General features: G+C 58.2%; 1 protein-coding gene across 1 annotated transcript; it reads right to left on the bottom strand.

The window, feature by feature from the left end:
- Positions 1–1,314: 1,314 nt before the first annotated feature.
- On the bottom strand, positions 1,315–10,236 carry ALDH3A1 (aldehyde dehydrogenase 3 family member A1). The gene is made up of 11 exons (XM_058703884.1): positions 10,129–10,236; positions 7,657–7,823; positions 5,994–6,225; positions 5,336–5,421; positions 4,909–5,117; positions 4,209–4,326; positions 3,356–3,497; positions 2,592–2,758; positions 2,201–2,300; positions 1,633–1,763; positions 1,315–1,530 (listed from the first exon to the last, which is right to left on the bottom strand). The coding sequence occupies exons 2-11, from the start codon at positions 7,816–7,818 to the stop codon at positions 1,516–1,518; spliced, it is 1,362 nt and encodes a 453-aa protein (XP_058559867.1). The 5' UTR covers positions 7,819–7,823; positions 10,129–10,236; the 3' UTR covers positions 1,315–1,515.
- Between the last annotated feature and the right edge of the window lie 1,589 nt (positions 10,237–11,825).

Here is an 11,825-nt window from a genome sequence, read left to right as displayed (position 1 = left end):
ATACGTTTGTGTTAAGAATCCAAGTTCAGGGGCGCCTGGGTGGCGCAGTCGGTTAAGCGTCCGACTTCAGCCAGGTCACGATCTCGCGGTCCGTGAGTTCGAGCCCCGCGTCAGGCTCTGGGCTGATGGCTCGGAGCCTGGAGCCTGTTTCCGATTCTGTGTCTCCCTCTCTCTCTGCCCCTCCCCCGTTCATGCTCTGTCTCCCTCTGTCCCAAAAAAAAAATGTTGAAAGAAAAAAAAAGAATCCAAGTTCAGGGGCGCCTGGGTGGCTCAGCCGGTTAAGTGGCCGACCCTTGATTTCGGCTCGGGTCATGAGCTCCCCGTTCCTGGAATGGAGTCCTGCGTCGGGCCGTGTGGTGACAGAGCAGAGCCTGCTGGGGAGTCTCTCCTTCCCACCTCTCAAAATAAATAAATAAACATGGGGGGAAAAAAAAGACTCCAAGTGTTCGTATGTCAGTAGGCAGCTGGATATATACATTAGGAGCTCAGAGCCAGAACTGGAGGCTTTAATTTGGAAAGAGGGTAGGAGGGGACAAGTGGAGGGTTGGCCTTTGTTGGGAGCGAGGACGTTCTGGCGCCAAAGGCGGGGGGCGGGGGGCGGGGGGAGGACGGCCATGCTTTTGCGGTCAAGGCTCCTGTGAGCATCACCACCTTCATCCCAGAGAGGGGCCAGCCCCAGTCACTGCGACCTGCCGCCAGGAGGGGGCGTCAGCCTGCCATGAACCCAGTTCGCTTCGGCAGGTTTCTCCCCCACCTACTCCTGTCCACCTGCTGGCCAGGTTGGGCTGATTCTTGGCTCTTGCTTCAGACCATCCTCCCCGGACCCTGTCCCAGCTCTTCAGGCCTCCGAGGCCAGACCCCCGGGCCCAAGAGCTCCCTGACCAAGAACTGTCAGGCACTGTGGGTCCTGGGGGTGGGGGGTAGGGGGGCTTCCGCCCAGGAGCTGCGCTCGGAAATCACCCAAGGGTTTCGTGTTGACCCCTGCATGGTCTCACCGAGGGACCCCTGCCCTGGGTGCCAAACCCAGTGTGAGAGGAGCACTTTGGCCTCCAGTTTCGGAGCCACTTGCCATCAAGACAGCCCCCTCGGTCACCCCTTCGCTGGATACACCAGAAACGGAGCTCACTCCCAAAGTCGAGATGCAGGATAAATGGCTCCAGGACACCAGTGGCTCCTGCCTCGGGGCTCTGGGGGCCAACGCGGGACTTTGGGGAGGCCTTCAGTGCAAGTCGGGATGAGGACTGGCTGGGGCGGGGGCACGGGACCGGGGAGGATGCGGGGGCTGCAAAGGAAGCAGGCGCACACATTCCTTGGTCCGGCTGGGGAACTTTTATTGGTCTCTACGTGTCCAGCGAGGGGGCGGGGACTTGGGGAAGTGAGGCCCGGGGCCCAGATGGGAGTGGGGGCATGCAGTGATCCTCAGGGGAGCAAGAGGGGGGGCTCCGGGAGCAATTCTCCCAGGGCTGGACAGAGGGGCAGGGGTGCGGCGCGGGGAGGCCAGCCAGGTGCAGCACTTCAGTGACGGGTCATCTGCGAAGAGGACACAAGGGGGCAGTGAGGCCCGTGTCCTGCGCGGGCCCAGGGGCTCCCAGCAGCCGAGTCTCCCCGACGGCCTCCGCCCCCACCTCTCACCTTGGCCAGGCTTGGGGGGTATCTGGCTTTGAGGGACTCATCGTTCAGCAGAGGCCGCACCAGGCAAGAGCGTCGGTGGGAAAAGGTCTCAAAGCTCTTCTTGCCGTGGTAGGACCCCATGCCGCTGTTCCCTGCGGGGAGGAGCTGGCTCAGCCCCCGGTGGCCCGAGACCCCCAGACCCTGCCGACAAGCCTCACGTGCCCTTTCTCTGAGCCTCCCAGGGGTGGCCGATCCCTGGCGGAGGCCCCAAGGGACACGTCCACGCTGGGGACAACAGAAGGTGCTCAGAAGAGTTGTTTCAGCTGTGGGACCTCCGGGCCATGTCCCCTCTCTCAGGGCCTCCCTGAAGCAGGACTGGGGTACCAGGTGACCCTTAGGACCCTCTAGGGTCTCAAGGTCGAACATGGCTGATGGATGTGCCGGCCGGAGCCAGAGGCCCACACAGGAGACGTTAGTGGGGGTCTGAGGCCCAGGGCTGCTCTGGTCCCTCCTGAACTCCCAACCCAGGGCTGTGGAGGGGGGACACCTGGAGGGGGCAGGCAGGCAGCGAGCTCAGCCCCAGACTCACCCACACCCCCGTAAGGCAGGGAGTGCACAGAGTTGTGGACAACGACGTCGTTGGCCGTCACGCCACCGCTCGAGGTCTCCGAAATCATCTTCTTAATCACCTGCAACAGCAGCCGGCCCCACCCCCGCCTCAGTCTCCTTCCCCGACCCCCCAGGCCCCTCCCCACTCTGCCTGGGCACATCCCAGAGCCTTGGGGGTCAAGTCGATGGACTGGTTTCAGAGCGGAGGACAAAGAGGCTCCCAAAGGTTAAGTGACTTGCCCAAGATCACACAGCGGTAAGCAGTGATGCTGGGATTTGAACCTGGGCCCGTGGACCCCTGGATCCTGTTCACGTGAGTGCTGTGTCGGGACCCCCCCCAGGACCCTGGGAGGAGGGCACCCCAGGCCTACCTTGTCATTTAGAGAGAACACATAGAGAGCCAGGGGCTTCTCCCGTTGGTTGATGAACTGGATGGCCTCCTCCAGGCTGCGCACACACACAATGGGCATCACGGGCCCAAAGATCTCCTCCTGCATCACCTGGGACTGGGGGTCCACGTCTGTGAGGATAGTGGGGGCTGGGACGGGAAACAAGCGAGAGTCAGCGGGTGCAGAGGCCTCTGCAAGCCCAGGCACCTAGCTTCTTCCTTCAATTCCTGTACAGGATTCGGGTGGGGCACGGGTGAGCCCCCCCGCCCCCCGCCTGGGCACCATCACAGCAGACCAAGGAGAGAACTGTGGATTAACCTACACGTGGGGGAAACCCAGGGTCCACATCTGGAGCGGGTGGGTACTGTGCCCCGCTGGCCACCTGAGCCCCTGCCAGAGCCCTTCAGTCTCCGACAAGCTGGGGGCCGAGTGGGGTCGCATCGGGTGACCTTCAAGCCTGGGCACTGGGGGGGGCCCTCCAGCTGGGCACTCGTTACTCTTGGGGCCTTGCCGTTCAGACCCCCTGCTGATGCCGCCTGGGCCTGGTGGGCAGAGGGCTTCTGGGCTGGGGATAGGCTTCCCGGGAGTCGTGCCCAGTCCCTGCCTGCCGAGACCCCCGGAGCATCCCCCTGACCCCCTCCCCCGCCAGGCCCACTGGATCACGTCTGCTCCTCAGGGATAGCTGTCCACCTGCGGGGACCCTGGCAGCGGGCACGTACACACACACCAAGGGTGAGCACACACACCGATGTATCGGGTGGCCGCGTCCCCAGTGCCTCCGTAGGCGACTTTCTGACCCTCCATCAGGCCCATCACCCTCTGGAAGTGCCGGGAGTTAATGATCCTTCCGTAGTCACGGGACTTCTTGGCATCCTCCCCGTAGAACTCCTGCGGACAAGAGGTGACAGGTTTCAGGTGAGGACGTGGACCCTCATCATGGCCATTGGCTGAGGGGCGACCTTGGCCTGGGAGCACCCAGGGGCACCATCTAGCCCAGGACTGCTGAGCTGTCATGACACCTGCAGTGCTCCAAACTTTCACGGTGTATGAACAGCTGCGAGACAGCATTATTTGAAAGAAATCTGTGCACAGTTGTGTGGACGTTGTCAGAAGATCGAATGTGTGTCTTCACGGAAAGGAAGAGTGTGGGACGTACGAGGAAGGCAGCAGTGATTGTCGAGGCGGTGGGTTTCTAGCTGGAGCTTTTGTTTCTTTACGTTTTATTCCTTTATAACCTTTTCTGAGAACTTTCTTTTAATGTTTCTTTTTCAGAGAGAGACACACAGAACGTGAGCGTGGGAGGGGCAGACGGAGAGGGAGACACAGAATCCCAAGCAGGCTCCAGGCTCCGAGCTGTCAGCGCAGAGCCTGACGCGGGCCTTGAACCCACGAACCTCAAGATCGTGACCTGAGCCAAAGGTGGACGCTTAATCGACTGAGCCACCCAGGCGCCCCCTTTTATAACATTTTCCAAATTATTTACAGTGAGTGTGGATTATTTTGATGACCAGGAAAAAAAAAAAATCCAGTGTGTTCTAAAGTCTAGACCCACCTCACTGCCTTGCAGCTTCTCACTCAGCCCCAGGGACCAACACTCACTTTCAGGGACTTTTTGAGCTTCTCCACAATTTGGTTCTGGATGGAGGGGTCACAGAGGATGTAGTCCGGGGCCACACAGGTCTGGCCACTGTTCATGAATTTCCCCCAGGCGATGCGTCTGTGAAAATTCCAGATTAGATTGCATCCCGCGAGGCATGGGAGGCTCCCTCGGACAAACATCTTATTCCATTATCTCAGGGTCAAGGTAAGAGGGGCTGAGCACTGGGGGAGAGCTCTCAGGTACCCAGAAGCCAGAGGCTCCCTAAGGTCCCACTGGTTTCTAGACACTGGACTGAGCAGACGCATGTCCCTGAATGTGTTTACAGGGGCCGATGGCATCACACGTGCTAACCTCATCAATGACTGGTGGGGGGTTTCTGGGAGACGTCTGGGGTGGGCAACCTTTGTGCCTCTCTGTCCATGCCCTTGAGCCCTGCATGGCCAGGTGTTATCTCTGCTCAGGGTCCCCACACCCTGGAAGGCCACGCACGTGGGATGTGAAAGGATTCTGGCTCGACCTCTTTCCTGCTGGAAGCCTTCCCAGACTGCCTTGCACCTCTTTTGTGGGTATGGTACCCCACCCCCACCCCCAGCTCCCACCCAAGACCGCAGACACCGTGAGGGCAGGGACGATGTCTGTGTCCCTCACGGCAGAACTGTGGTCTGCGTGAGCTGGAGGGCAGCCAGAATGGCCACTCACCTGCAGGCGACATCCAGATCACAGTCCTTGTCCACGTAGCAAGGGTTCTTGCCCCCTAGCTCCAGGGTGACGGGGGTCAGGTGCTTGGCTGCGGCCATCATGATGATCTTGCCCACAGCGGTGTTCCCGGTGTATAGGATGTGGTCAAATCTCTCCTTGAGGACCTCTGTGGTCTCAGAGATGCCCCCATTGATCACCGGGTACAGATCCTTCCGTGCAAGGAGAAGGCGGGGCTCAGAAAAGACCACAACGCTTCCTCCTCGCCCTGCCCACCCGGCCATCACCAAACAGACCCCCTCTCCTGACCCCGGGACTCCATTCACTTCAATGGGAGAGGCCGGCTGTCATTGGCCCCAACCCAAGGCTTAGCCCCTTGCTGCAAAAATTCACTATTTCCCAACCCCCAAAGACCTGGGGAGCACCTCACCCTGTCCAGGTACTGAGGGATGACGGTGGCCAGCAGGTTCGCCATATTCTCACTCAGCTCCGAGGGCTTGATGACCACCGCGTTCCCTGCAGAGCACGCAGAGTCAGGGCCCTGCCCTCCCAGTGACCACGCCGGGAGCCCCTCCGTTCTCTGCGTCCTTGGCGGAACGGACAGAAGAGCGGAGGGCAGGCGCCCACAGAAGCTGCACCACCCGCCCTCTGCGGTTGTTCAGATGCGGGAGGAGGGGGAAGAGAAGGGAGGGAAGGGCCTGGGCCCTGATGGGAGAGCAGAGCTGGTCCCAACTGGTGGGACTGGTGAGCCCAGATGCATCTAAGCTGAGAGCCACCCGGCCCCGCATACACGGCGGGCAGAAAGGGGCGGGCCGAGGTCACTTCTGAGCCAGGCCGGCAGAAAGGGGCGGGCCGCGGTCACTTCTGAGCCAGGCCGGGCTTCGGGCACCAGGGGGGCCGACTAAAGAGTTTGCTCCCTGAAGCCTCTGGGGAAATTCAGACCCATCAAACCACTCCCTGAGCCCCAGGGAGTGAGCCCCAGGGAGTGAGCCCCATCAAACCAGTCCCTGAGCCCCACCCCATCTCTGGCTCCACTGGGCTGGGGCAGTGATCCCTCCTGACGCCCTCCGGAGACAGAGCCCGAGTACCTGCAGCGATGGCGCCCACCATGGGCTGGACCGTGACAGTGAAGGGACAGTTCCAGGTGCCGATGATGAGGACCACGCCCAGGGGCTCCGAGTGGATGTAACACTCATCCTGCTGGGTCTGTGGAGTCTTCTCCACGGGCTCGTCTGCAGCCCACTCGGGGAGCTTCTTGATCACGTGTTCGATCTCTTCCAGGACATACACCACCTCCTCGTAGTAGGCGTTCCACTCGTTCTGCGGTGGCGGGGGGGGGGGGGGGGGGTTCCGTGTGAGCTCCCCGGTCAGAGATCCAGGGCCGTGCAGCCAGGCCTCTGCTCAGGGAGTCACCGGGGCTGCCTGTGGTCCTGGCTCACTGGGCCCTAGACGTGTGACCCTGAACGAGCTGCCCACCCTGTCCTAACCTCAGTCTCCAGATCTCAAAAATGGGGGCATTTTTAGTACTTCACATGCTGGGTGGGCACGTTGGACACAGCCTGGCATGTTCAGCTGCCAAGGTGATGGGGGCTGTTCACTGTGCACTCCCCAGGCCAGGGGTCCGGGCCACCGAAGGCACAGTGGGGCTGTGGGCAGAGCTGAGGATTTGCTGCTGGGGTGGTGGGTCTGCGAGGGCCCCTTTCTGACAGTGTGGAGGGCCCGGGGAGTTTGCACATGCCAAATTCATGGTGCCTAAAAGGACCTCAGACCTGGGTGATTTGAAGGTCATTAATTGGGGGTGGGGGGGCGGGAAGCGAGCTGAGGAGGGTCTAGGAATGCTTATAGATTAAAATGAGACTTGAACTCAGGATGAGCCCTAAGAAGGCCACCTTGAAGAAATGGGTATAGGTTAAAGGCTGCCAAAGAGAGGAAAAAATCCAGGAGAACCTCTCAGCAGGGGAGGGAGGGAGCAGGCCAAGCCTTCAAGGGATCCTCCTGGAGTGGGTGGGGAGGAAGCCATGCTGCAGGGGTGAGGGGAAAGGAGGAGCAAACAGCAGGAAAATACAACACTTCCATGAACTTTGGCTGTGAGAAGCAACGCAGAAGTCATGAAGCTTTTGTTTTCAGATGAGGAACCAGAGATTTAAAAAATACAGCAGCGGGGCACTTGGGTGGCTCAGTCTGTGAAGCCTGGGACTCTTGATTTCAGCTCAAGTCATGATCTCAGGGTTTGTGAGTTCGAGCCTCACATCTGGCTCTGTTCTGTCACCACAAAGCCCGCTTCGGACCTTCTGTCCCTTTCTCTCTCTGCCCCTCCCCTGCTTGCTCTCTCTGTCTCTCTCAAAATAAATAAATAAATAAATAAATAAATAAATAAATAAATAAACTTAAAGAAAAAGAAGTTAAAAAAAAAATACAGCAGCAAAGGACTCTGAAACAGGAGGGACATGAGCTCGAGAGTCGCTTTGCTCTCCTCCAAGGCAAAAATGGAACGGGTGGAGGCAGGGCCAGGTGACTTGGGGGCAGCAAGGCGAAGGGGTTGAGAATTTGGAGGTGTCTGATTTCGCTCAGGGTGAGGGATGGACGGGGAGGGAGGGCCCTCTGGGACGCCAAGCTGGGATGCTCTCTGGTTAGGGGAACCCAGGTGGCCCTGCGTGGGGCTGAGGGCTGGGAGAATGAGGAGACCCGACGTTCGGGGTGTCGTGTCCCCAGGACATGGCTACAAAACGGGGGTCTCACGCTCTGGCGCACCCTGTGGAGGTCCGCTGTCAGCGCGCCCGCGATGTCCTTCTCGTGCTCCTTGATCATGCGCCGCAGCGCCTCCAGCTGCTGGATCCGGAACTGCAGCGGGCGCGTCTTGCCCAAGTTGAAGGCGGCCCTGGCCCGCTGCACGACTTCGCCGATTTTGCTCATGGTGCCTGGGGACAGAGAGCATCTTGGAGCCGGGGAGGAGGACGGCCGCCTCCCTCATCACCAGGACCTGGGGGCTGCAGAGGCAGCATCCTCATTGCCCCTCCGCCGCGTTTCTTTTGTAAGAAGAGAACGATCTCCCAGGAGAGCTGGGGAAACGGCATTCTTTTGCCTTCTCAGCTCCCTAGCCCAGCTGTCTGGCCCCCCTGGCCCCTGAACTGATCACAAAGCATCTGCACGGAGGGCCAGGAAGCAATGGCATGCGACCCTAACTGCTCACGGTGAGATCCTGGCAGTGTGCGGAGGGAGGGGAGTGCAGAGGTGGGGGAGGCCCTTCCTAGCATCTCTCAAGCCCCACCCCCACCGCTACCCGCTTGCAGAGCCAGAGACACTCCCCCCCGCAAACACTCCAAGAGCTCCGCACACCCAGCCAGGCCACACTCCGGATTAGATTGGCTGGCCCGGGTTGGGATTCCACGCCCGAGGTGATTAAAGAAAGCCCAGCATCAGCATACCAGCACCACCTTTCTGTTCGCAAAAGCATTTTGCGGGTGGAACCAGCCTTGGCCTTTAAACCAGTGCGTGCCCGCAACACCGGTGAGACACAGGGCACACGCCAGCAGAAGTCTCCCGTCTCCCAGGGCCTCCGAGTTGCACACGGACGTGTGGAGGGGATCCCTGCTACCAGGGCGAGAAACCGTCCTGGCACACTGGGCTGGTTCTTCTGGGGGCCGTTCGGCTGCATCTAAGCAAAAGCCTTTAAAACGTTATTTCCCTTTGAGAGTGTAGGTCCACATTCAGGAGCCTATGGAAATGACAGCGTTCCTAAGCATGAATGAGAAAGGTCATCAAGTCTTTGTATAACGGAGAAATACTGGAAACATCCGAAACGTCCATCAGCGACTGAAACGAGCCATACAGCACCTGGGTGATGGCCCCTTGTGCAGGATTTAGGAGGAAGGCAAAATAGATGTTTCTGCACCTTCATAAGGGCACTGGCTGCCTGCTGGATGTATCCCAGGCACGAGGCATAAGAAAGAAAACCGGGAGCAGGGCAGCAGGAACACTAGGTATGCACGTGTGCGTGTGTGTGCATGTGTGTGTGTGCTCTTGAACACGCAAGAAAAGACTAGAAGGGTGGCTCCCAACATGGCCACCATAGACGGGGGTGACATCAGCGGTGACCTTCGCTTCCATCTTCCGCGGTGTTTGACTTCTTTGGCAATGAGCTTGCATTTTTTAAAAATGCTTTGTAACTTTTTGACCAGGTAACACATGCTCGTGGTGGAAGAAGTAAAAGATACAAAAGGGGCACAGAGAAAAGCCTCCCTTCTCTCTTCTCCCTCAGCAATTCCTTTCCGTCTTCCCGGAGACACCCCACCTCTTTCAGACACCGCATAACTGCTAATAACAGGAAGAAAACCACGATAAGACTACTTCTACTTTGCAAAAAAAAAAAAAATATATATATATATATGCCATATATATTATATATGCATATGTTTGACATATATACATATATGTATGTAAATATATGCATATATGGTATATATAATTTTTTTTTGGCAAAGCGGAAATAGCTCTGTGTGTGCGCGTGTAATCCTGCTTGAATTCCAGCAGGTGGTTTCTGGGATCTCCCACTGCCTCCCCTCTCCACGGTGCTGAGCCCCACCCCAGGCCTTCTGCACAGAGAGGAGGGGCCCCTGCTGGCATCCAGGGCGCTCCTGCTGACCACGACCCCAGCCACACAGCCTCGCAGGAAGGTCCTGCTTCCCTCCCCAGCCTCAGGTAGTGAAACCAGAGCATCAGCCTCTGGCCAGCGGCCCCCAAGGCCGGGCGGTCCAGGGCGGAGTGGGTGAGTGAGACGGGGTGGGCACTTGGTCCAGCACTCAGAACCATGTGGTCTCTGGGAAGGAGCCCCCTCTGCACAGCGTTAATAATGGCGCTGCCTCTCAGTCATTAGCGATTCACGGAGCTGGAGGGCGTCTAACATTGCACGTGGCACACCCGGGAGCAGCTGGACCTCCTTTCCCGGGACCAGCTGCCTTCCCACATCTCCGCGTGCCACCTTCTCACCTGTGCCGCCTTTGCCCCCAGACGTCCCCGAGGATGGCTCCCCCTCAATCCTCCCCTTCGATCCTCACAAAAACTCCACAGCAGCGCCCTGGGGAAGAAGGAACTGTTTGGAGTCCATTTAACAGCCGAGCAAAGTGAGGCCGAAAGACACTAGGTGTTCTCACCTAGGGGAAAAAAAAAAAAAAAAAAAAAAAAAAAAAAAGAACGGGGTGGGAGGAAGGGAGGGGAGAAGATTACCTTTGACACAGCCTTTCCCAGCGCCTTGAGCTTCTGGAATGAGCAGCCTAGAGGGGACACTTTTAAGGACCCTTCTTCCAGCCCACGTGGCCTGGGAGTCCCTGCCCAGGAAGTTTGTGTAACAAGAACAAAACAGTATTCAAATAGGGGTTGTAGCTAACGGACCTCTCCTTCCTATGAGCCCCAGCTTTGGGGATTAGGCCTTGGGTTGTTTATTTTTTTTCTGTTCTGAAATGCAAGAATGCGTCTGTGAAGGCTTGGGTGGGGCGCACATCCAAGCTTCAAAAGGAGCCTCTGTGTTTGCCCTGGGCAAGGGGGCCCTGATTGATTCAGCCTGGCATGCACCTCTTCCAGATTTCCGAAATTCAATTGCCAGAGGCTATTGTCCCAATTGCCCTGTTATGTAAGGTCAGCAGAGGGTGAGCTACGAGTCATGGTGAGTGTGCGTGCACGCAGCCACCCCCACACGCACCAGTGCATGGGCACGTTCTTGTCCCCCTCACCTCTCCGCCCATGCGCACAGGTGTCAGGGCCCCTTCGAGGTAGAGGTGTCCCACCCGAGGAACCGCAGGCTGGGGACTTTCTCCGTGAGGCCCCACTGATGCGCGGATCTGCCCTCCTGTTGAAGAGCAGAGCTTATGCCAAGAACCCATCATGACCGTGTGGTCGCCCAGGAAACCAGAGACGCTTGCGAAGGAAGGAATCTAGAAGCCCCTCCCTCGGCCATTTGCCAGATGTTTGCTGGGCATGTCCTCTGTGCCACCTAAAGGGGCACCTTTATCAGGTGGATGTCACCTACTGTCGCGTCTCTTACCTCTCCCGCTGCTGCAGATTCTTGGTCTCTCTCTACCACACTTCCTGCCAAACTTCCCCACCTGCAGGCCCCTCTCCAGCCAGCATTCGGGTGCCCCGGCTTCCCGTTTCGCTCAGAGGAAAACACGAGGTCTCCACGGTGGCCTGAGGGTGTCCTGCTCCTCTCCTGTCCCTCTCTAGGAGGCCCTTCCCTTGACATCCACACACAGCTCCGCTCAAGTGTCATGGAAAACGGTAACCAGCCCAGCCTATCACTTTCTGTCTTCTTCCTCCATTTCATTTTTCTCCCGGGCGTTTATTGCCCACAGACATGCTATTCATTTGTCGCTTATTTCGTTTGCTACCTGCCGCCCTCCGGCTGGAATTTGGTTTGCTCCCTGCCGTCATCCTCGCACCTTAGAATGATGTCTGGCACCCAGTAGGTGGTCAAGAGATACCTGCCGAATGATGGGGCAAAACAGGAAATTTCAAAACCGTATGGCAACTGTGGCAACTGGATGCACAAGACATTGACCGTGACTCGGACGAAGCTGCTGCAGGAGGGAAATGGCATCTGTGCTGAATGAGGGCTATTCAAGCAAGGAACAGCAAAAGGGCGTGGAACAGCCAAAGCGAAGGCACAGAGGCAGTCAACAAGGTCATGCATCCCCTGGAGCTAATAATAAGCAGTGGTGATGTGTACGGTGCTGCCCCAGGAGGTGAGGGGATGGACGGGGCTCCAGGGGCAGGGGACTCGTGGAGGCCTGTGGGCTGTGGGAAGGCTGTGGGTTCGGTGGGCACGAAGGAGCTCATCACAGCTTATCAAAATCAGACCTTGTTTTCCGAGAATCCGTCTGGATAGGGCACAGTCTTGATGAGGTCCGGACCGAAGGCCACAGTGTGCG

This window comes from Neofelis nebulosa, chromosome 16 (assembly GCF_028018385.1).
Source record: "Neofelis nebulosa isolate mNeoNeb1 chromosome 16, mNeoNeb1.pri, whole genome shotgun sequence".
Lineage (NCBI taxonomy): Eukaryota > Metazoa > Chordata > Mammalia > Carnivora > Felidae > Neofelis > Neofelis nebulosa.
The sequence above is the reverse complement of the archived record's forward strand: the minus strand, read 5'-3'. Positions and strand labels throughout refer to the sequence as shown.